At 50.6% G+C, this 23,417-nt stretch overlaps 10 protein-coding genes and 1 non-coding gene across 11 annotated transcripts; 5 read left to right on the top strand and 6 right to left on the bottom strand.

Annotated features, from left to right (window-relative positions):
- Positions 1-364: 364 nt before the first annotated feature.
- Positions 365-2,586, top strand: Aud_001013 (putative C6 transcription factor; the record flags this gene model as incomplete). Its single annotated transcript, XM_043286514.1, has 6 exons — positions 365-517; positions 671-1,267; positions 1,322-1,473; positions 1,561-1,734; positions 1,789-2,142; positions 2,199-2,586. 6 exons carry the CDS (start codon positions 365-367, stop codon positions 2,584-2,586), a joined length of 1,818 nt encoding a protein of 605 aa, XP_043142449.1.
- A 1,533-nt stretch (positions 2,587-4,119) lies between these two features.
- Aud_001012 (putative eukaryotic translation initiation factor 3 subunit EifCl) lies at positions 4,120-5,694 on the top strand (the record flags this gene model as incomplete). Its single annotated transcript, XM_043286513.1, has 2 exons — positions 4,120-4,428; positions 4,573-5,694. 2 exons carry the CDS (start codon positions 4,120-4,122, stop codon positions 5,692-5,694), a joined length of 1,431 nt encoding a protein of 476 aa, XP_043142448.1.
- Positions 5,695-6,417: 723 nt separating this feature from the next.
- Positions 6,418-7,477, bottom strand: Aud_001011 (HesB/IscA family protein; the record flags this gene model as incomplete). The annotated part of the gene is made up of 2 exons (XM_043286512.1): positions 6,418-6,783; positions 7,178-7,477. 2 exons carry the CDS (start codon positions 7,475-7,477, stop codon positions 6,418-6,420), a joined length of 666 nt encoding a protein of 221 aa, XP_043142447.1.
- Aud_r0003 lies at positions 6,897-7,016 on the bottom strand. The gene has a single exon (XR_006253253.1). It is a non-coding gene; the product is annotated as a 5S ribosomal RNA (ribosomal RNA).
- A 428-nt stretch (positions 7,478-7,905) lies between the features above and the next one.
- On the top strand, positions 7,906-9,571 carry bna5-1 (kynureninase; the record flags this gene model as incomplete). The annotated part of the gene is made up of 4 exons (XM_043286511.1): positions 7,906-8,095; positions 8,170-8,516; positions 8,585-9,068; positions 9,129-9,571. The coding sequence occupies 4 exons, from the start codon at positions 7,906-7,908 to the stop codon at positions 9,569-9,571; spliced, it is 1,464 nt and encodes a 487-aa protein (XP_043142446.1).
- A 180-nt stretch (positions 9,572-9,751) lies between these two features.
- Positions 9,752-10,470, bottom strand: Aud_001009 (uncharacterized protein; the record flags this gene model as incomplete). The annotated part of the gene is made up of 3 exons (XM_043286510.1): positions 9,752-9,827; positions 9,900-10,249; positions 10,330-10,470. The coding sequence occupies 3 exons, from the start codon at positions 10,468-10,470 to the stop codon at positions 9,752-9,754; spliced, it is 567 nt and encodes a 188-aa protein (XP_043142445.1).
- Positions 10,471-11,072: 602 nt separating this feature from the next.
- On the top strand, positions 11,073-13,762 carry Aud_001008 (putative AP-2 adaptor complex subunit beta; the record flags this gene model as incomplete). Its single annotated transcript, XM_043286509.1, has 6 exons — positions 11,073-11,111; positions 11,431-11,615; positions 11,684-11,759; positions 11,818-12,182; positions 12,244-12,672; positions 12,724-13,762. 6 exons carry the CDS (start codon positions 11,073-11,075, stop codon positions 13,760-13,762), a joined length of 2,133 nt encoding a protein of 710 aa, XP_043142444.1.
- A 421-nt stretch (positions 13,763-14,183) lies between these two features.
- On the bottom strand, positions 14,184-15,623 carry cwc25 (U2-type spliceosomal complex subunit CWC25; the record flags this gene model as incomplete). Its single annotated transcript, XM_043286508.1, has 2 exons — positions 14,184-15,528; positions 15,598-15,623. 2 exons carry the CDS (start codon positions 15,621-15,623, stop codon positions 14,184-14,186), a joined length of 1,371 nt encoding a protein of 456 aa, XP_043142443.1.
- Positions 15,624-16,258: 635 nt separating this feature from the next.
- On the bottom strand, positions 16,259-20,042 carry Aud_001006 (SH3 domain protein; the record flags this gene model as incomplete). Its single annotated transcript, XM_043286507.1, has 3 exons — positions 16,259-18,096; positions 18,149-18,244; positions 18,314-20,042. The coding sequence occupies 3 exons, from the start codon at positions 20,040-20,042 to the stop codon at positions 16,259-16,261; spliced, it is 3,663 nt and encodes a 1,220-aa protein (XP_043142442.1).
- Positions 20,043-20,900: 858 nt separating this feature from the next.
- Positions 20,901-21,884, top strand: Aud_001005 (Rtr1/RPAP2 family protein phosphatase; the record flags this gene model as incomplete). The annotated part of the gene is made up of 1 exon (XM_043286506.1): positions 20,901-21,884. One exon carries the CDS (start codon positions 20,901-20,903, stop codon positions 21,882-21,884), a length of 984 nt encoding a protein of 327 aa, XP_043142441.1.
- Positions 21,885-22,351: 467 nt separating this feature from the next.
- Aud_001004 (40S ribosomal protein eS17) lies at positions 22,352-22,991 on the bottom strand (the record flags this gene model as incomplete). The annotated part of the gene is made up of 4 exons (XM_043286505.1): positions 22,352-22,426; positions 22,498-22,695; positions 22,758-22,883; positions 22,971-22,991. 4 exons carry the CDS (start codon positions 22,989-22,991, stop codon positions 22,352-22,354), a joined length of 420 nt encoding a protein of 139 aa, XP_043142440.1.
- Positions 22,992-23,417: the final 426 nt, after the last annotated feature.

Raw genomic sequence — 23,417 nt, 5'->3', positions numbered from 1 at the left:
CATACCGACGTCCCCAACACCAAGTACGTCGTTCCTTCTTGTCGCTACGACACTTCGAGAGGATTGGTCACTGGAAGCGAGACGCGATAACAATTGGGGCCTGGAGCAAACTGTGATCGTCACGAATGGAGTTCGGTCTCTGGTCCAAGTGAAAGCTGCATGCGTCTGGATGGGTTATCACTGCCGCCAAGCCCTTATTGTTTGTCAGTATCATCCCATTCCTCTTGTCCTTAGGAGCATCGTCCCGCAAATAGCAGTTCTTCTGAAGTGAATCAAAAGAAGAGAGAAATAGAGTAATGTTGCGCCCTGAGGCCGTCTGTATTCGCGTCTGCGGTGAGACAGTTTCCTTCTGCCGAGAGTGAAGATGTGGCCCGAGATGGCATCCGATGATCAGGACAAGCATCTTCCAACCCTCGCGCCGGGCCCACGAGGCCCCATTACGCTGAACAGCACCACCGTATCACGGCCAAAGAAGATCTCCACGGCGTGCTTACCATGTAAGCAGGCGAAGAGAAAGGTAGGAGTAGAGGTTTTCTCTGTCAGCTATAATCGCAGAAACAAACGCGGCAGGTTAATTAGGCAAGGTCTTTACGCGTTGTTTCCAACCTCCTTTGTCTTCAACCAACTCGAATACACCAACTCATAGCTAATGGTCATTTTAACATTGCAGTGCAGCGGCCGACCACCACCCTGTAAATCCTGCAAGATCACGGATGCCGAATGCGTCTTCGATGAGTCCCTAGACCTGAGGCGCAAGGTCGCGGCTAAACGAAACCTTGAAGAGTTGTCCTATTACCGAAGCTTGCTATTCGCTCTCCTTGAGTCACTTCGCAATTCAGACGAGACCGAATTAAACAAAATCCTGGATCACTTACGCGGTTCTCCGACACTGAACAGCATTGCAGCCATCGTGGCAGGGCCGACCATAGACCCAAGCGATGTCAGTTCCGAGGACCTCAAAGGTGGTTCTGACGAATCCAGCTCTCAAGCTGGCTCGCACGAACCCGCATACCTCGATATGCACTCTCGAATAACCTTGGAGAAGCTTTGTGATATCCCTCTAGTCCAGGTCCCTGCTAAGCCTTGGACAGCCGTCACTGATGACGGTCAACTTGTTTCGCATTTGGTCTCTTTATACTTTACCTGGGACAATCCACTAGTGCAGATCGTGGATCAGAAGGCCTTTGTGGAGCATATGAAAGCAGGTAAGACGGACTCAGAGTTCTGTACGCCGTTACTGGTGAACAGTGTTCTGGCCATGGCAAGTGTACGATGTCTCCCCAGCGCTTTTGAAACAGCGTTCGGTTTTTGACTTTGGCAGCTCTACTCTGATTTCCCTGATGTCTTTGCTGTTCCCTCAGAAGTGGCTTCGCGCGGCCGGCATTTCTTCACGGAAGCAGAGAGACTTTGGAGAGCCGAAGAAGGCCAAGCTTCGCTGGCGAATATCCAGGCGGTAGTCCTGATGAGTTATGTGTATGTCGCTTGCATTGAGCGTTCTTGAAGCTGGAACGCCTCTAACTTCACTACTCGTGGTTCGAGACGCTAATGTTTCTGAATCAGTTTGAAATCTCAAGGGAAGTGTCAACTTGGCTGGCTCATGCTTAAGCAAGGTGTGCAACTTGCACAAGATTTTGGGCTCTTCCAGATATCAAGAGCATTACCTCATAGAAGGTGGTCCATGCAATCTCAGCGTGTCGCATCAATCACTGCATGGGGAATTTATATCATGAACTCGTACGGCCGAAAGCATCCAGTGCCGCCACATGCATGGCTGATCTTTTGTGACAGGCAGGTCTCTATGGAACTACACAGAGTGTCAGCCTTAAAACATCCCGACTCCAACCTGTCCAGCGAGGAAGAAGCTACCGACAAAACCATGTGGAGCCCATACCCTCTTACGAACAGGCTTGACTATGTCAGAAAACCGGCCCGTCTTCGTTATGCCATGCGGAAGTTGGCCGACCTAACGCTGATCACGGTGGACATCCAAGAGCTGTTGTTTGAAAAGGTGTTCGAGATAACCGTCGAGCGACTCTGGGCAACTGCGAGGGTGTTCTTTTCGCGCTTAGAAACGTGGCTCGTAGATCTGAAGGGCGCTATGGAATATGAAGATCAGTATATGCCACACTTCTCGTTCCTGCGGTAAGAATGGGGCCTGTGTCAGTACGAAGTAACGAAGTCCTCACCCACAATTGCAGGATCAAATGTCACCAAACAATCATGTCGATGTTCAGCTTTCTTTTGGAGCACATTATGCCTGAACAACCACAGAACTCGCCAGAGATCCAAGAAGCGACTAAAATTCGACTTCGGGCTGCGAAAGAAATCGGTTGTTGTCTGCGTCAACAGCGCCAGACCTACGGTCTTGAACAGATTCCACGATACCTGCTCGACGCCATCAATAGCAGTTGTCTTGTTTTGCTCACCGACTTGTGCGATGAGGAATCGCAAGGATTGTTTGCTGAGACGTGTCGGTACCTGGCCGCGTTGAAGAGGAGGCTGACGAAGGTGGAGGAGCTGATCCTGAGAATTGAGTCTCTCGTGGGCGCTGATACCTTCGCAAGGGCCGCCGGTTACTCGAGTTAGGCTCTGGGTAACCCATCTCCATTATGCTTTGGCGACCTCCAGGTAAGCCAATGTGCGAAACAGATGGAATACTGACGAAGCAAACGAATGGGGTTGAGTCGAAGTGTTGTGAAAGGGCCCAATGGGGCGGGAGACGAAATCGATATGATGGTAACGAGTTCAGTAACGAGCGTCAGGAAGCGGTCAGTGTTGACAAAAGATTCCTGTTATCAGACAGGATGTGTATGCTGAAGAGCATCCATCATAACGAAGTTGTACAAAAACGGAGCATGGCCTAATGCCTGTCTCATTTGGCAGTCATGATAGAACAGCGTCCTTGGCTGGAAGTGCTGGCATGACTAGATACTGTCAAGAAATCCAGTGAAGTTTATGACTGGTATTTTTTTATTTTTTTTTTTTGGAATGTTCGCTTCTTGATTTCTTGGAGAGATCATTTCGAGTTCGTGTCAAAGAAATGGATGGATGGATGGATGGAAGGACGACCTGTGTGCTACTCAGCGGGAGAACGGTGAGTTGAAGCTACTGAGTATGGTATCCCGTAGGACTTTCATAACGCTAGATCCAGCATGTAAGCATGGTAGGTAGGAGCCTCTTCGAATATTGCTAAATAGCTACGTCATGTACCCAAGCGTTAATCCATGGTTGATACCATACTTCACACTACCTACCTCTTATCCACCATATTCTCAACTCACGATTGTCCCGTATGGTAGGGCTGTCATAAAATAATACTCCTGTAGTAGACGGTTTTACAGGCTTTTCCCCAAAAATGGCAGTGCAGGACATGGCACTCCAGTCTCCAAAAGTCCACCTGGGGCACAAACTTGATGTTGCACTGAACCCGGAGAAACCCTGGAGCTTACCTTACCTTAGGTCTTGTCCAGTGAGTGATCCAAGCCCTGCTTCTGCATGGTCCTTCCCTCGAGCAGCTTTGGAGATCTTTAATGACCTGGTTCCGGTATTCAACTATTATTGTCATAACACATGGAAAGGATTAGACTCTTTCTGCTTGCTAGTTTGCTCTAGGCTCTGCATGATTGTGAGTTCTATCCATTTAGAGGATAATAGTCTCAGTCGTAATCCAAGTGATTATACATAAAGAAAGTAAAGCCACAAAGCTTCTCATCTATAGCCTGAAGATAGGTTGTCCCAGTTTGGGAAAAGCAAATTTCGTTGGTTCTCGCTCCGTCATGGTCACATAGAATTCACTTCTGGCAAAGACGGGGTATGCACAGAATGAAAGACACTTCCTGATTTGGAAAGGTCCCTGGATAGTCAATGAAGATCACGTGATAGTTATGACATAAATGCATAGATGACTCAGCTCACTTCATATGCAGAGATAAGATAAACACAAACCTCTTCAAGCGAAAACCCTCAAAATTCGACGCCGCCGAAACAATTATCCCACACGCCGACGTCAACCAGCAAACGCCGAACGACGTATCTCCCTCCACAGCTCTCGCCTGCCGACCGGCCCCGATACGATCTCACTGGATATTTTCCCGTTATCGGATCACCTTCAGAGTCAATATGTCGTACGAAGAGCGCGTCAATGCGCACCCTAACCTGGGCGACGAGTCCGATGTCGAGGAGGAGGCCCTCGTCAACGACTACCGCGAGCAAGTGAATTTTGACGATGGCATGAGCGAGCTGGAGCGGACAACATCCGTTGGAACTGGTTCCCAAACGCAAGATCTCCAGGCTCAGCTCGCCGCTGCTGCAACCCCACTTGAATACCAGGCCACTCTCGAGACCAAGTTCGCAAGCTATGACAACTACTGCAGCCTGTTCCACTACATCCTGAACTCCGAAGGCCCTGTCGAGCTGGAGGTGCCATCTGTACGTCCTCATTTCTATCCCACTTTGCTCTATGGAAGCAAATCTCCACGGGCTCGGTGTATTTTCTCCGTGGTTTCGCCTATGTCATGTCATGGCTGCTGTTGAGACAATTGCTAACTGCGCATACCTATTGCTTTCGTATAGTACTACTGGGCCTGGGATGTGATCGATGAATTCATCTACCAGTTTGAATCATTCTGCCGCTACCGTAACCGTGTCGCCCGCAGCGGCTCCAACGAAGAGGAGGCACAACTCCTGCGTGAGAACCCGAACACATGGGGCTGCTACTCCGTTCTCAACGTTCTTTACTCTCTCATCCAGAAATCGCAGATTAACGAACAATTGGCTGCTATCAAGCGCGGAGAGGATCCGATGGCATTCGCTGGTGAATACGGTTCCCGCCCTCTGTATAAGATGCTGGGATACTTCTCCATCATCGGTCTGCTGCGTGTCCACTGCTTGCTGGGAGACTTCAGCCTTGCTCTCAAGACTCTCGATGACATTGAGATGAACAAGAAGGCCATGTTCGCTCGCGTCATGGCAGCCCACTTCACCACTTACTACTATGTGGGTTTCTCGTACATGATGATGCGTCGTTACGGCGATGCTATTCGCATGTTCAGTCACATTCTGGTCTATGTCTCGCGGACCAAGAACTTCCAAAAGGGTGGCAACAGCTACGATGCCATTGCTAAGAAGAACGACCAGATGTATGCTTTGATCGCGATCTGCGTGGCTTTGCACCCCACTCGTCTGGACGACACTATCCACTCGGCTCTGCGTGAGAAGTACGGCGAGCAGCTCCTTCGTCTCCAGCACGGCGGTCCCGATGCCCTTCCTCTGTTCGAGGAGCTCTTCCGCTCCGCTTGCCCCAAGTTCATCAGCCCCACCCCCCCTGACTTTGACAACCCGGCTGTTAACATCGACCCTGTCGACCACCACACCGCTATTTTCATGGATGAGGTCAAGAACACCCTATACAACCCTACCATCCGGTCGTACCTCAAACTCTACACGACCATGGACCTGAAGAAACTCGCCGGATTCCTCGAGGTCCAGCCCGAGGTGCTCCGCTCTTGGCTGCTGGTGAACAAGCAGCGCAGCCGTCAGGTGCGCTGGGTCGAGGGTGGCCTGTTGGAGGGTGAGGTCGTCAGCGCGAATGACCTCGACTATGCGCTGGAGAATGACCTGATCCACGTCAGCGAAACCAAGGCCGGCCGCCGTCTGGTGGACTGGTACCTGAGAAACTTGGCCAGAGTTTACTAGATGACCACCTCGTTTCACTCCGAACCTCTGGCTGAGGCTTCGAAATGAGGTATGTGTTATGCCAGTGCATAGGATATGTGAGGCAATCAAGTGGACACCGAGCAGTCCAGCGGTAACGCCTCGACCGCTCCAGGAGTTATGAAAAGCCGATCAGGGCCTAGAGGTTGCAGCTAAGTGTGGTGTTTGGAAAACCCTAGTTTCGAAGTGATGCCATTCATCTTCCGTGAAAGAAAACATAGGGGTAAAAGAGGCAGTATGGCAAATGATTAGCCCCTCCCATGATGAATTTTGTTCCGTGCCCACCATTTTCTCTTCATCTTCATTTTGTTTTTAACAAGCTGTATCCCAGGTTTACGGCCTTGATTTGCTCGGGACACGGGTTCGTCGCGATCAAAATGAGTTTAGATGGTTGATTCAGGGGCGTAAATGTTACATTTATGTTTCTCTAATTATTTATTATACGGTCTATGCATCATGTTTGCAAATAAAAGAATGTCTCACTTCAGTCATGGTTGCTTCAGATGGCGCGGCGAGGCTTCAGCACATAAAATATATAGCTTGTCACAAGAAGGCTCGCTGAGTATAGAAGCACTGGTCGTCACCCAGATGAGAAGTGGGGTATAGTATCTATTACTCTATCCGATAATATTGTGATATACATTGAAGAGAATGCGCAAATCGGTCCTGATATATCTGCATCCAAAACCTGACCAGGGAGATTATTTAATCCTTGACGTCGAAGCTCGTTCCGCAACCGCAGTTGGTCGTTGCCCGCGGATTATCAACAATCTTGAATTGACTGCCAATCAGTTCCATGGTATAGTCGACCGTGCTCCCCGATAAGAGTTCCAAAGAGGGTTCATCCATGACCACCTTTGCTTCGCCGGGCCCCGAGGTCGTGCCTTGTTCGGGTTCCGCTTCAAATACCGTGTCTTCCTCGGGGTCAATCTTCGAGGTTGCTTCGAGAGACATGAGGTACTGGAAGCCGTGACACCCTCCGCTGGTAACAGTGACCCGGAGATGATGGTATGGATTCTCCTCCTTTGTTGCCGACGGGGAAGAGGATGGATCCGTGATTTCTCGAAGACGCTGGCCAGCAAGTCAGTACCTCGGAAAAATGATATGCTCCTTGAATGAAAAGTAGAAAGGTGATAAGATGATGAAGACAAATTGAACAAGCCAAAAAGAAAAGGGTTAACAAAAACATACAACAGCCGGGATTCGCTGGTGGTCACCCACCCAACTACTAACCGGCCGGCGTGTGGCTTAAGTACGGCTGAGCGGACGGGAAGCCCTGTTTTCCACACCCTATGGTCGTATGTGCTATATCTGCGCAAGAGGAGGCTTATACCTCGGTGGCGCAGCTCTTCTCCTCCCAACAAAGCGCTGTTATGTAAAGAAGCCACGGCAGATGGTACCCTTAACGGGTTGACATTTCTGCAAAGGGGCAGAGACACAATTTTAAGAGAGTTATCCAACATACCTCTGCTGCCCGAGGCGAAATATTGATCATCAACGTATTCCCTTCATCGTCCACCCTCGGATTTTGTACAACTTTCACGCCCGGCCGAGCAGCTGATGCGGAGAAGGCGCAGCGTTGGCGGTAATTCAGAGAACGTCTTGTGGAAGGGATTCGAAAGGAAGTATTGGTTGTAGATGTAATAAGAGAGCTCGAAATAGACCGAGGAATAGTAGTGCTGCAGGAGGAGAAAGGCGTGGACAAGCGACAGGCCGAATTCGATGCTCTGCTGGAAGTGAAGCGTACAACCGCCACTCCAGACATGTTTTGGCGTCGCGATAGCCGAAGAGCGGCTGAGGATAACGCTGGCTTAGACATTTATTGAAGTAGATTTTAGGAGTTGTCAAGATGTATGTCAAACAAGTCGCATATTATTTTCAGGTCCTTTGAATAAGACAATACTTGTTTGTCATCGGCAAGCTTGATTATATATCCTGCAAACACCAAAAGTTTCCCGTTAGTCAGATAGTTCCGCATGACGCCATTGGCCAGTCGGGTCGGTAAGCAGCGGCAGAATAGTGATTCCCGCCAGCGATAATCGTCATGAGGGGTGACAACCACGAGCGGCAATGGACAATGCTGCTATGAATCGCTGTTTGAGCCCAGTTTAGAGACTGACCACGTCTTGCAGTAATTTGTGGCATTCAGGGGAGTTATACTCTACATCATCGCTCACGCAAAGTTCACGCAGAATGGGTTCTCGACTACATGTCCAGGAAATCCAGAGCGGGCCCCCGCTTCCTTACGCAGATGATATCAGGGCATTTTCCAAAGAGTATGCAGAGTTACTAGATGCACAAGACCCATTGCGTCGCTTCAGAGACGAATTCATCATTCCGTCAAAAAAGGATCTTAAAAGAAAGACTCTGTTCCCGGACGATGGTATGTATGTACGACTTCGTATAGACTCCCCATTTACTTCGCTAATACAGGCTGTGTCTGCGTCCATGTTGCAGAAACAGAAGAGACGTTCGATGAAGAATGTATTTACCTCTGCGGTAACTCGCTTGGTCTTCAACCTCGTAGCATCCGGAAGTACATCGAATACTACCTTCGGACATGGGCAACCAAGGGCGTAACCGGTCATTTCGTTCCGCATGATGACCAGCTGCTTCCTCCATTTGTTGATGTCGACGAGGCTGGGGCCAAACTCATGGCCCCGGTTGTGGGTGCATTAAAAAGTGAAGTAGCAGTGATGGGCACGTTAACGACCAACCTACATCTCCTGATGGCCAGTTTCTATCGACCCACTCAGGAAAGATATAAGATCATCATTGAAGGCAAGGCATTTCCGAGTGATCATGTATGTTTTCTGGAGTCGATCCAATCTTCAACGTTTAAGTGGCTAAAGCTAACACGAGTCCGGGTTAGTATGCCGTTGAATCCCAGATCATGCATCACAATCTCGACCCAAAGGATTCGATGGTCCTTATAGAGCCAGAAGACCTTGATCGGCCCATTCTGGACACCGAATATATCCTCCGAGTCATCGATGAGAATGCGCATAGCACTGCTCTGATCCTCCTATCCGCAATTCAATTCTATACAGGGCAATACTTTGATATCCAAAGGATCACCGCTTATGCCCAGTCTAAAGGTATTCTTGTTGGCTGGGATTGTGCCCACGCGGCAGGCAATGTTGACCTGCGACTGCATGATTGGAACGTCGATTTTGCTGCTTGGTGTACTTACAAGTATCTCAACGCCGGACCTGGAGGGATGGCAGCGTTGTTTGTCCATGAGAGGCATGGCCGAGTGGACTTGGAACAGGCCGGATCTGGGACGGAGCCTTTTCGTCCCCGGTTTTCTGGCTGGTGGGGAGGGGATAAGGAAACTCGTTTCTTGATGAACAACCGTATGTTGATCTCGCCGAATCAGATGTGTTTTATATTGAATTTCTGACCTGGTATACCAGACTTCGTGCCCCAACAAGGAGCGGCCGGGTTTCAGCTATCCAACCCATCAGTTCTGGATATGAATGCAGTAGTGGCATCATTGGAATTGTTTAATCAGACATCGATGGCTGAAATTCGCAAAAAGTCCTTGAACCTCACAGGATACTTGGAACACCTCCTTCTCTGCGACCCTCAGACCGAAAGCTCCGAGAAAAGGCCCTTCAGCATTATCACACCCTCGAATCCAGCAGAGCGTGGAGCTCAATTGAGTATACGTCTCCAACCGGGCCTTCTCGATAGTATCCTTGAATCGTTGGATGAGGTTGCAGTAATTATAGACGAGAGGAAACCAGACGTCATTCGGGTTGCACCGGCGCCTATGTATAACACTTATGTAGATGTGTGGCGATTCGCCCAGATCTTCCATCTTGCCTGTGATAAAGCGCTTCGTGCTCGCGAGTAACATAGCAAAACTGTGATGGCCACAATATTTCTTACGACCCAACGGATGTACATACTTGACCGATATATACAGCGTTGAACATCAGGGACATTATTAACCAATGTAGCAAATTGAAAAAAGGACGGAATGTCGGTTGCTTTCTTATTGTTGCTATTTTGAAGATTTTCGTGGATATACACTCTAACCGAAAGCAAAATAAGCTCGTTCCAGAGGTTGTCGTTCCGACTCCCAAGCAAGCCAATCTGATCTGGTAGTCCTGTTTTGGAATTTCGTATTAGTAAATCTGCGAGAGATAAACCGCGATGAGCACAAGATTGATTGATCATACGGCAAAAGTCCCATGGCATTAACCTTCCAAATTCCCAGTCCCAGCAAACCCAGTTGCATGAGGACATAAACAGCCTTCACTCCGATCAACTTCCCGCGAATACCTTCGGTGTCAAACTTCGCGAAGGCAGTATTGGTGTTCATCAAACCCTGGATGGGGCCTTTGAACAACATGAAGACCATCATGATACTGAAGATCTGAAGACTGTTTCCAGACATATACATCATGATCGCATTCATGGGGATCTGCTTCGAAGGAGCGAGAGCAATCTCCCACGCTTTTTTCAGCTTTAGAGTATCGGTTTCGTCAGGCTTAGCGGTGGTGGAGGTAGTTGATTGCTGTTGAGCACGCTAAAAAAACAACACAGTTAGTTTGCTTCCAACCATGGCCGCACTCAATTAAAGAAATCTACACATCGCGAGTGACTTACGCCCTTGCCGAGTGCTTTGCTGCTGGAGAACCCCGGAGGATCAGGGATACTGGATGCCGCCTTGGTAGGACGCGGCATAGGGGTGTTCAGCGCAACCACCCATTGCGGCGGTGGTGGAGGACTGAAAGGTTTGGATGCCATGCTGGATGACTTGGCGCAGAGGACACGGTCAACGCCGTTCTTTTAAAGCCAAAAACGTGAGAGACCGGCGAGTTGGAGCAAAATTGCAAATGATGCGGATTGATGATCAGGACGGAGTTGATCTAATCGGTGGTCAGAACTCCCCACAAGCACGCGGAGCTGGCGGCAGCCGATCCACTCCTGATTCCCTGAACCATTCGACGGATCCAGAACGTTTAAAACCACAATGATATTCGACACTTATAGTCTCATTTTCTTATTTTGAGTCTCTTCGTCACTAATCGATATTTGCGACTGCGCAATATTCCGCGACAAAACCCAGACTTGACTCAGTCCAGGACTTGAGCATCCGCCATACCGACACTTTGTGAAAACGACTTAAGCACCACGACGATTCCCCAAGGCATGGAGGCGTTGAAGGAGCAGAGCAGCTGAAGGGACATAGCACGGCCGTCTAGAACGATCCTCTCTTCTTATAAATCGCCTTGACAAGGTTCATGTGAATCCGCGATCGAAGCTGAGTCCGATCCTCACACGGGAACGTTCGCAGACTTGAAAGGAGCTAAGGAGACTTTATTTGCCCGTCCGCAAAGCCACGCAACATGAGTTCCAGCGGGGGTGATGCGAAGCTGTTTGCTAGGGTATGTTTATATGCTTGCTATGCTGGTCATCGGACCTATCTAGATCATGGAAGTGCGACTAAGCACTCCATTGATGCATTGCCTTATCTCCCCCTCTCCTCCCCCTCACGTCGAGTCTTGTCTTGGAGCGTCATCTAATGACGGACTGGCTGGCATTCTTGCCCCTTGTATTCTTCCAGAAGCCCACCTGCCGTTGTATACTTGCTTCTATCATATCGATTATCCATTTATGTGATTTCAAACCACATCTCCCTCTATGTTCATCGCCGTGCTTCCTTTTGCGACCAACTATGGCTTACCATTCTCTCAATTTTCACAGGGCAAAGTCGCGGAGCTGCGACAGGAGCTCAATAGCGGCGGCAAGAAGGACAAGAATTTCTCGGCGAAGAAAATCGCGCTCAAGAAGATCGTTGCCAATATGACCATGAGCAACAATGACATGGTCGCCTTATTTCCCGATGTGATCGGTTGTATGAACTTGCCCAGCCTGGAGATAAAGAAGATGTACGTCCCTAGGGAGGAGCACGGATACAAGGCGCGGGCACCAACAGACGACTGACTCTGTATAATAGGTGCTTTCTCTTCCTGGTTAACTACTCAAGGATGAAGCCCGATGTCGCCTTGAAGGCGCTGCCCATATTGGTAGATGTATGACGATCATATAATTGATAGATGCTCCTATTTATGAGCTAACATCGGGCCTCAGGATATGGATGACTCGAACCCGCTTGTGCGCGCGTTGGCTCTGCGGACTATCTCATATGTGCACGTTCGCGAGTTCGTCGAAGCAACCGTTCAGCCTCTTAAACGTTTGATGGGGGACATTGATCCTTATGTTCGCAAAACTGCAGCTTTTTGCGTTTCAAAGCTCTACGAGCACGATAAAAAAATGGTTGAGGGCTCGGACCTCATCGATCGGCTCAACCGGATGCTCAAGGATGAGAATCCAACCGTCGTGTCGAGTGTTCTTGCTTCTTTGACAGATATCTGGGGACGAAGTGAATCGATATCCCTAACGATTGACTATGCGAGCGCCTCAAAACTTGTTTCTATCCTACCGGACTGTTCTGAGTAAGATAATCTGCCCTTGATCCTTCAGTATGCTTTGTCCGCACTGCTAACGATTTACTAGATGGGGGCAAACGTACATCCTTGATGCTTTGATGTCATATGTGCCTCAGGACTCAGCAGAAGCACTCCTGCTCGCCGAGCGTGTAGCTCCTCGCCTTTCCCACTCCAACTCCTCTGTCGTCCTCACGTCGATCCGCGTCATCCTCTACCTTATGAACTACATAGCTGACGAAAGGCACATCACTTCTTTGTCGAAGAAGCTGTCACCGCCTCTCGTTACCCTGCTGTCGAAACCTCCAGAAGTGCAGTACTTGGCTCTCCGAAATGCCATTCTCATTTTACAGAAACGACCCGAGGTTCTACGGAACGACATCCGGGTATTTTTCTGCAATTACAATGACCCAATTTATGTCAAAGTGACGAAACTCGAGTTAATATTTATGCTGACCACGAAGGAGAATATTGGCATTGTGCTAGCCGAGTTGCGAGAGTGAGTCTAATGCTCCCCAGCCATATGTCCATTGACTGATTCAGTACAAAGATATGCAACCGAGATCGATGTTCATTTCGTGCGAAAAGCCGTTCGTGCCATCGGAAAACTGGCCATCAAAATTGAATCTGCGGCACGGCAATGCATTGACACTCTCCTGGAATTGGTTAACGCCAAAATTCCTTATATTGTGCAAGAGGCGACTGTTGTCATTCGGAATATCTTTCGCAAGTATCCCAACCAGTACGAAAGCATTATCAGCAACGTCATTCAGAATATCGACGAACTGGATGAACCAGAAGCAAAGGCAGCCATTATCTGGATCATCGGGCAATATGCAGACCGCATTGAGAACTCAGACGGACTGCTCCAGGATTACCTGGCCACATTCCACGACGAGACAGTTGAAGTGCAACTCGCCCTCTTGACGGCCACCGTCAAGCTGTTCATCCAACGCCCTACCAAGGGTCAACAGCTCGTACCTCAGGTCCTAAAATGGTGCACAGAAGAAACAGATGACCCGGATCTCAGGGATAGAGGGTACATGTACTGGCGTCTGCTGTCGACCGACCCAGCTACCGCGAAGCAGGTCGTGATGGGCCAGAAACCCCCCATCAGCGCGGAAAGCGAGAAGCTGGACTCGCGGACCCTGGAAGAACTCTGCTTGAATGTCGGCACGCTGGCAACTGTGTACCTCAAACCCGTCCAGCAGGTTTTCCGCTCTGCGAGGACCCGACGATTGCAGTACAGCCCTGCCCTGCAGAAACCTCAAGACGAGAACGGAACTAGTGCTTGGCAATTCCTCGCAGGTACTGGGGCGGATTCAGGCGCCATTGCCAATGCATCACCTACGAACGGTTCTGGTACGGGTGCAAGCGGCATGAATGCCGCCGTGAGCGCCGCAGACATGTACTTCAACAGCGTCGGAAGCCAGCAGATGGCGGCACTCGACCTGGGTGGTCGAGAAGACGGCGGTGCTGGCGGCGGCGGAGCCTCGCAGACTCAATACGTGGTCAACCAGAACCAGCAGCAGGTGTACCAGCCTCAGCTAGCTGGAGGGGCGGCGACAGGCGAGTTGCTATTGTTGTAATGTATGATAGATTTTTTTCGATTCTTCTATAGGAAATTGTTTTCTTATACTTAAAATCTAGCGTTGGCGGCCGCAGCATTCGTGATACCTGTATAATCCAATCATGGCATTCTCATACCTGAACCCCGCTGTACACTCCAACCAGATAGGATATTGAATCTAAACATTGGCGCGGAGAAGGAACCAATGCCCAAGGCTCAAAAGGGATTACTTTTTTTTTTTTTTTCTCAGTCGGTGCGCAATGAAATCAAAGCTATTGGTTTGCTGCGAAGTCCAGGGTATAACAACTGCTTGAAACTACTTTCATGCCCCATGCCGAAATTGAACGCCAGAGAGACGCCCGCGAAACAAAACAACCAATAGAAAACAGAGAACAGAGAACATGAGTGATGATAATGCTCAAGGTATAGCATGGCGTGCCTTAATCCTCCATCTTCGTCAAACCACCACGACTGCGTCGAATCCGATCGTCCAGACTATCCTCCTGGAGCTGACGATGGAGTTGACCAACAAAGCGGCCACGTTCAGACCGTTGCTTTTCGTCTACCTCGCGCTGTTTCTCTTCCATAGCTGTGACCTCGGCAATGCGCTGAAGACGCTTTTGTTCCAACTCGTCTGCGTTGGACATCATCTCAGCCAGCTTCCTTTTGCGTTCCTCTTCCAAATCCTTTTCTTTGTTATCGGCAGGTTCATCTCTAGTATTCAAGACCCGTTCCCTAGGATTCAAGTCTCTTGGTTCCTTGTTATCTCTCCTGTCGCTGCCTCGGTAGGATGATTCTGGCCGATCATGGTTTCGAGAGTCTCTGTGATATCCATTGCTCCTGTCCTCTGTCCGGCGTCTATCAGAGTAATGATTGCCGCGTCGAGATGGTGAATGATCTTCGTAAGATCTTCGCCGTGTGGAGTGGTCATATCTGTCATCACGGTCCTTGTATCTGCTGGAATGTCGGTCTCCGTCGTCCCTATCTGCTCTGCGGTCTCTCTCACTCCGACGATCATCCCTCCCATCACCGTCTCTGCGTTCATCTCTGCGTTCATCTCTGCGATCATCCCGCCTATCTCTCTCATCTCTGTAAGCTCGATCATCCCCTCGCTTCCTGTCAGAGCGCTCTGGCGACAGGGGAGACCGAGACCTATGTCGATGTGATCGATGGCGGTGAGAACGGTGTGCGTCCTCGTCGCCATGTCTCGAGCGTCTATGGCTGCGGTCCCTATCGCGACTCCGATCTCGGTCACCACGGTCACGACGGCGTTCCCTATCCCTATCACGATCCCTGTCACGGTCCTGATCGCGCTCGCTATGCCGACTCCGTCTCACCGATTCCTTCACCATATTCTCATAAGCAGCCTGCTCGCGTTTCTTGATTTCGAGCAACGGATCCGCCATGACCTTCGCCATGGTGTCACGGGGGTTATTCACAGGTGGCGGGGCGGCATTAGCCGCCACGACATCGGTTCCCTTCTCCAGCTTTTTGCTCTCATCATTTTTGAGTAGAATACCATCAATACGGCGCTTGCCCAACAGGTATCCCTCCATCTCTTCGGCATAGTGACCTGTTGCACTCGATGGCGCCTGGTACATCCAATCGACCCGATTCAGCTGGCGACCTTTCCCCGAAGATTCTTGTAATCGCTGTAGTTCTTGAATCTGGCGCTCTTCTTCCCGTTCACGTCGGAGTTGATCGATACGTTTGCGTTCCTCTAGGGCTCGTTTCTCTTCCGCCCACACGCGCTCCTGATTGCGGAGCAGCGACGGATGCCATGATCTGATATGTTTGGTAAGTAAGAGGGATACAGAAAGAGATAGCTGCGGCTGTGAAAATGGAGCTACTTACTTTTTTAAATTCAAATCGCCACCCATTTTGACAGTAATGACGCCGTCAAGCTGCGATGGTTGTAGGGGGAGAGTTGGTGAAGCTCTTGAAGATAAGGAAATCGGAGTTGAGGAAACGACGGAAATCAGGTTGCCACTGTCGTTGGTGCCATTAATTTCAGGCATAAACACTAGCAAACCTGCAGCAACACAGGTACGGATAACATATGCACTACTATGTCAAGTAAGCTATGATATGTTAATTCAGTGAGAATTATGCATTGATGGGCTGCCACCACAAACACTTCATAAGCAGTTTAAACGAGACAAAGCATTAGTAGATACATGGAACAGAAAATAAATGGCTTGAAACTGATCAAATGGTAAGTGAAGGAAACCTGATAACCGCAGGCAACTAATGAAGCAGCTCCCTGCCATCCATGTACATGAAAGAAACTTAAACATGTACCCGAATCGACTTGAAAGCTTAGGTATCTGCACAACCGCCCGCGCTTTCGTAGATCTCCTGTGGATTATTAAAGGATGAAGGAGACAAGGCAAGGACAGATAGAAATCATATCTCCTCCCATATACGTAACGCACCGATCTTCCTCTTCGATGGCTGCCCATAAATCTCAGGGAGAGCGCGTTTGCAACTTACGTAGCGCCATATCCTGGCATTCTCAACTCTCCCAGCCTACCCAGCTTCGAGGCATCACTCGCCACACCTTGCATTCTCCACTTCGCAGATCATTGAGCTTGAAGCTCTCTACCTTCACCTTCTTGCTTTCTCTGCCTTGTTCCCATGCGCGAATTTTCTTCTTGGTACCATCCCAGTCAATGACAATACCGACATGATCCGGTTTACCGACTTCAGCATTGTATTTCTGGTGCATCGTGCCTCGGTGGCCTTGGAACCGCGCGTTGCGGAAAGTAACGATATCTCCAGCTCGGATCTCGTCGTTCTGTTGCACAGATGCATTGGCCAAATTTGCATAAACCAAGGCACCATAGGCGCGTGTACCGACAGGGAGGAGTGCATCTTTCAATGGACTAAGCAGATGCTGGACCAAGCCAAACGGGGTACCATCTGAGACAGTTGTATTCTGAATAGCATTCACAGCATCCGAGATACGAGTACCGAACTGCGCATGCGCCTTCTCAAGCTGGTCCTGGCGCGGCTGCAGCGGCGGAGGTTCGTGACGCTGCTCCAAGGACACATCCGAAGGATTTCGGGCATCAAATGCCACTGTGATCACGGTCTGCGAGTAGTCCATGAATAGAACATAGACATCTTTGGAAATCGTGGTCTTTCCGCTCCGCTTGGTGGACGTGGATTCCTCCACTTCAAAAAGAACATCCTTCCGATTTTGGAAAACAGGCGGAGGGATATTAGGCTGTGTCCACCAGAGAGAACCTTCCGCCAGATCCACATCCATAGCAATGAAGCCTTGATCAATGGACGGACGAGGCGCATCCATAGATCTCCGCAGATTAGGCTGGGCCCTTGGAATGTCTAAGGATGCACGGTTACTTCGTGGCGCCGACGGGGGTGGCGCGCTAGGCGGCAGAGTGGGAGGAGGCGCAAAAGACGCTCTCTTTTCCAGAGGCGGGGCTGCTGATATCTCCGAAGGGCTTTGAACGGGAGACGCGTCGTACATGTCGTCAGAGTCATGTTCAGCAGCCTGTGAAGGAGCCACCGGGGGGGACTCTGGGCGGCCAAGAGGTACAGGTGGCACTCTCGGTGCGGGCAAACCATGCTGAGGGGCAGAATAGCGATATGGATCATATTCTTCTTCCCCTCCGAAAGACAGCTCTCTGTGAGGAGGCGGCGGCGGCGGAGGTCCTCTAGGAGACTCAAGAGAAGCGCCTCCGCTGCTCTTCGGTGGCTGAATGGGTGGCGGCGGTGGAACGGCTCTGGGTGCAGAAGGAGGTGGCGGAGGAGGAAGGCGGGCCTCTTGAGGGCTTCGTGGAGACTGAAGAGAATGATCATCGGTTATAGTACCTTCGTCAACGCTAGAATCGCGGCCATGAGATTTCAAGGCATCTTTGAATTTGGCCCCAGACGCGATATCCGTATCGTAGTCCCCATCATACTCGGTGACTTCTCCTTCAAGATCTTCACCAGCTTGGCGAGGGTGTGAGACTGCGCTTGCTCTGCTATCCACAGTTGATCTACGGCGGATGTTGCCAGGAGGTGGCGGGGGAGGAGCCCTGCCCTGGAACTGTGGTGACATCGGTGGATTTGTTGGGATCGGCGGAGGCGGGCGACTCATTCTCTTCTCCGAGGGAAGAGTAGGAGACTTTGGAGAAGTAGGTTCGTAGGTTGAGGAACGCCGCGAATCGAGATGGTCAGGAAGGGGAGGAGCCGAAATCGACTGAGCAGCTGCAGGCCGTTCCTGCTCCGCTTCGGTGGCATTCAAAGAGAGATCATTCGCACGTACAGAAAGTTCGTCGTCCGATTCCTCACCGAGATCAGCAGTAGCGGGGATTTTGGGAGGAGGAGGGACAGGTCGAGATTCTTCTAGGTGTCAGCGCTGCCTAACTCAAGATATAGGGGGGCATAATCTCACCACCTGGAACAGCCGGTGGAGACAGCGGCCGGTCCTGAGGAATTGGAGGCGGGGCTGGCCGTGTTTCTCTCGGCGGAGGCGGGGGTACTGGACGCTCTGTAAGATGTAAGTGATGGTCCAAAGACGACTGCGATCATCGTCGGCAGGAGAAACAAGGATGCATACCCTGCGGTGCGGCAGGCCTCTCATCAGGAGCGCGACGAGAAGGATCCTCCTCCACGACGTCCTCTACATCAGGGATTTCCTGAGGAGGATGCTGTTCGGTGATGGAAGTAGGCTGAGGCACATCCTCTTCCTTCTGTACGCTTGGAGAAGCTGCTGTTGGCCTAACGGCGTTCATTCCCGGCAGTGCCATCACGGGGACTGGTGGAGCAGTTGCTGGAGCAGTCACATCTGAGTCTTCCGTCTTTTTCTCCATCTCCGCAGCCGCTTTTGTCTTGCGAGGTCCTGCGGCCGGAACAGGCATCCCACCAGGAGGACCAAAGAACCCCATCATACCCATACCACCGCTCATCTTCGCCATTCTTTCCCTAAGCTCCATCCTACGCTTGATTTCGGGGTCAATCTCTTCCTCTTCCTCCTCTTCGTCACTCTCATCTCCCTCGTCCGGTTCAAGCTTGTCGCTAGTCTCTCTCTGTTTCTCAGGCTCCGGTGCTTGACGGGTCTCGGTCCCAGAACGATCTTCGAGATCCTCCTTGCTTGTTGAAGTCTCTTCCGCATCTTCGGTGTCAGCGGCGGCGGAATAGTCAGCGTCGTTAGCATCACTGGCCGGCTCTGGTCCAGGCGGGGGCGTTCCTAATTGTCCCTCAGGGAGAGGGTCAGGCTTCACGGTCTCGACACTGTGATCCCTTGCCGACGGAGCTGCACCAGAGCTTTCATGCTCCTGCTCTTCCACGGCGGTGCGGTCCTCGTGAGATTCCATACGCTGCTTTGGGGGCCTCTTAGCCTTCTCCTTCTTCTGAGCTGCTTCAGCATGGCGAGCCGCTTGCTCCAATTGCTGCTTCTGCAGAAGAGCAATTCGTTCCTTTAGGCTGGTTGGCTTTGGCTGATCTTCCGCCCCTTCTTCAGTTACTTCAACGGGTGCAGGTCTGCTCTCAGAAACCGGAGGCTCGCGCATAGCACGCTCTTGTATTTCTGTATCTTCTTCCCGCCGATAGACCTTCGGAGGCGGCTCTCTGGGCGGAGGCACGAAGGAGTTCTTGCTTGGGGGTGGCGCAACAAACGGTTTCTTGATGAACGACGTCGGATTCTGGCCGCCGAAGCCTCCTGGCTTGTAAGGCGCGATAGGCGGCGCAGCGGGTTTGTTGAAAGCCGCGATCCGGTCCTTAAATGATGACCCACTAGGTTTCTCTGCAACCGGGGGAGGTGCTGGTTTAGATGCCGATTTGGTGGCTGGCTCTTTCGGCTCACTTGGGGCCGAAGGAGCGGCCGGCGGGGCTGCCGAAATTGGAGCTTGAACTTGAACTGGCTGCGGCGGAGAAGAGACCTCAGGTGCCGGCGCTTGCGCAGTACTCGGAGGCGATCTGGGCGTTTCGAGCACGGGCTCCTGTTCGAACGAAGGGGCGCTCTCCGGTGCTGGCTCCGGAGAGGGAAGGCGTTCTGCATGAGTTTCCGCAGCAGCGGGTTCGGACGGAGCGGCAGCATTGGCTTCTTTCTTTGGTCTGCTAGGGCGTGTCGGCCGCGGGGGTGCAGGAGGTTCATACCTCTCAACGAAATTCTTCGGGAAGATGCCTTCTACCTTGACCCCCGAGTCATTCGTGTACTCGCCAAAATACCACTCCGCATCTTCCTCGGCAGTAACGGTTATGACTTGGCCGATTGGGAAATTAAGGTCATCATCATGGTCCGAAGTGTACTCGAAGACCGATTTGACCGTGAACGGCGGGCTGGACATCTGGCAAGCCGGACTCTGTTGCGAAGAAATTGTGATAGTAGTCGAAATATCAGGCTAATTGACACGAAATGGTAAGGTGGAAGCGGTGCGGGTGGTCCACAAAGGAGGGACGGAGAAAGGAGCTCTATGTGTTATCAAGAGAGGCCTTCCTGGACGATCTCAATGCAGTCGGTCATATGGAAATGCACTTTGCGAATGAAGGAATGTACGCTGGACGCAAAACAGAGTTATCTGTCAGCCTGATCGATCCGCAGTATGTACGTCAGAGTATATGCCCCTAAGGCAAGCGAGCACCCTGAGACTGATCACTGAATTAAGTCACTCACTATAAAAAGGCGCACTGATCTTAGATGAGACAAAGTGCGTATGTGATTTAATGCCAAGGACGTAGAAAAATAAAAGGGACAAGTAGTTTAGAGAAGACGAAGAGGAGACATCGAGGGGAATCATGGAGGTGGCAGTAGGCTCGTAGCAGCGAGTGGTGGTCGTCACTGTCAGGCGGGACAGGGTGCTCCACAACGGGCGATCAGCGGCTACCTCAGAACAATGTTCACTCCAAATTCACTTCTAGAGAATGATGATTATCCTTTTAACAAAACACACTGGATTAAGGCACTACTACTTTTAAGTGCCCGAATTTTCAACAGTATCTTCCTTTGGTGCTCGTTTTAATTAAATTTCGACTACATCATTCCACTGCTGGCTCACTAAAACCTTTTCATCGAATCCGGGGTTTGCCTCGTGCCAGCCCGACAAACACCACTACTGTATCAGCTTCTTTCTTCTTTGCTATTCGTGTTCTGCTACTGAGCGCAACGATAGTGTCGCTGCTGAGGTCACCCATATTCAAAGCCTATCATGTCCGCAAAGAAACCTATTCTCAAAACTTCTCTGCCAACTACACATGCTGCCTCCTCTCCAGCAGCACTACAAAAGCCCAGCAATGCCCGCCGTGCGCCACCCAAGTCAAAGGCGCCCGAGCATCAAAAGGGCCAACCCACGAACAGGCCAAACGTCGATCCACGACATCTCGCAATCGCCATGCACCATGCGCACCAGATTCAGGCACAGAAAGACACAGAAGCTCTAATCCTCGACCGCATCCTCGAGCTCGTCAATTTTCCTTCTTCGCCGTCAGCAGACCCCGCCGCTCCGTCTGCTGAAGATGCTCGAGCTTTCAAAGCAGCCCTTGTTCCCTTCCAGCCTGCCGACTACGACAATTTGATTCTTGAACGGAACATCGAGGGCCTTTGTGGATATGGTTTATGTCCCAACGAGCACCGTAAAGAGGATGTTAGAGGCAAGTACAGGATCACATGGGGCGCCAAGGGTAGTGGTCCAGGGGGTCGCGGCCGGGAGATGAATATTGTCCCGAAAGAGAAGCTTGAAATGTGGTGTTCGGATGAATGCGCCGAACGAGCAATGTTTATAAGGGTGCAATTGGCCGAGGAACCTGCGTGGGAGCGCCGGGATGGGAACCACGGCAAGGAGCTCGTATTACTCGAAGAAGACAGAGCAAGGGCACGAAAAGGAAAGAGCAAGATGAGCAGTTCAACCACCTTGAAAGAAGTCACTGGTCAGTTGGAAGACTTCCACGTGGGAGGAACTGAAGAGCCGAATGATCTTGCCAGCGCCATCTCTGGCATATCCCTTCTTGATGCCGCTCGCTCTCGTGAGCTTGCCATGGAACGTGGAGATGCAAATCCAGCTCTTCGAGCCGGCAGAGTGGATATAGCAATTCGAGAGAATGAGGATGTTTCCCACGAGGTAACGCCTCCGCAAATGCGGCCAGGCGATGACAAAGGAGGCTCCATTGAAGGCTATGTGCCAAAGGAAATGTGATCTTGATATGCATCAATCTCGTCAGGGCTGACATGGACCTTTTCGCGACAGAGTTCGATGGGATGTTTCGCTTTGCGGTTCTACGGCGTCTTTTTGTTATGACGATACCCAATTTACTGTTGTAGATAGACTGGAATAATCTGAATCTGATCCAATGCGATGCAGTTGATGGTGCAGTTCGCACAAAAATAGATGCGATTCTCCGATGACATCCTGCACATCATGCAGACAGATCCTTCTACGCATCGTCCGCTCTGAGGCGGATAGTAAGGAAAAGGAGAAATTTTGGCAATCAAGCGTCATCTCCACCAGGAGAATCGGCGACACCTTTCTCAGCGAGATTATGTTCATTCCTGTGTCTCTAGGCTACATGATAGCTGCGAAGCCAGCCAGAGCAAGAATAATTGAGCACGCCATAGATCGACCGAAGACAGTCATTAACTTTTTTTCATCAAGGGTGCACGCATCTACCGGAAGCGGCGAGGGCGCTCCTGAACCTGCTGCTGGGAGACGTTGACAACGTTGACCTTGAGGTTGTCGAACTGTAGTGGAAAGGATTAGTTAACGGACTGCTTTTAAACCACGAGCAACCATGCTGAGAAGCTGAACTTACGCCCATGGACTTGAGGAGGTCCTTGGTGTCGGCATCGACATCGAGCTGGCCGGACTCGGTCTGGGAAACATCCAGAGCGGAGACCTCAGGAACGTACTGATCCTTGCGCTCACGCTCCTCCTCCTGCAGCTTGAAAGAGATACCGCGGACAGGGCCACGCTGGATACGCTTCATAAGGTGGGTGGTGTAACCAGCGATCTGGTTTTTCGTCAGATAAGTCATATTCCGACCACTGTACGGCTCAATATTAGATTGCCTACCTTGTTGCGAAGACGCTTGGAGGCAATGATAGCGATCTCATCGCAAAGACGCTTGTTGGTCTCGAAGTCGAGCGTCAACTTGGGGTAGTAGCGCTCGATGATGACCTTGGCGGACCTCTTGACTGTCTATTGAAGAAAAACCCGTTTCGTCAGAATTGACACTCTTTTGGCGCTCACTCGAACATAACTCATGGTGCTTTCTCTGAAACTTACCTTGGTTCTAACGCGACCCATTTTGGCGGTTGTGTGCTGGCGGGATGGATGTTCGGAAGACGAGACCTAATCCATTCTATTTTCTTGCTATATTGGAGAGCCTGGTGTGCGGAAACCCTAACGATGATCACATGATAAACCTTACCCTGGCTACACCGCCAAGACATTAGCCGCCAATAAGCATCGGAGTGCACTTTTCTTAATGGGGTTAGGCTGTTCCCCAGCTTATAAACGGAGTACACGGATGAGTGCAGATTGCCAGTCTTGTGCCATCGAGCACACTTCCCTCTTGTGAGTTCAGAATGATATTCGAAATGTTCTTTTGCCTCCAGAATATAATTTACATAATGCATCCAACTTTATATCACTAGAACAGTAGGAAATAAGAGTACTCTAATCGTACAGCCAGCCCTCTGTATCACCAGGTATAGACCTCGTGACAGACAC

Source organism: Aspergillus udagawae (assembly GCF_001078395.1).
Source record: "Aspergillus udagawae IFM 46973 DNA, scaffold_1, whole genome shotgun sequence".
NCBI lineage: Eukaryota > Fungi > Ascomycota > Eurotiomycetes > Eurotiales > Aspergillaceae > Aspergillus > Aspergillus udagawae.
This window is presented reverse-complemented; position numbering and strand designations above follow the sequence as displayed.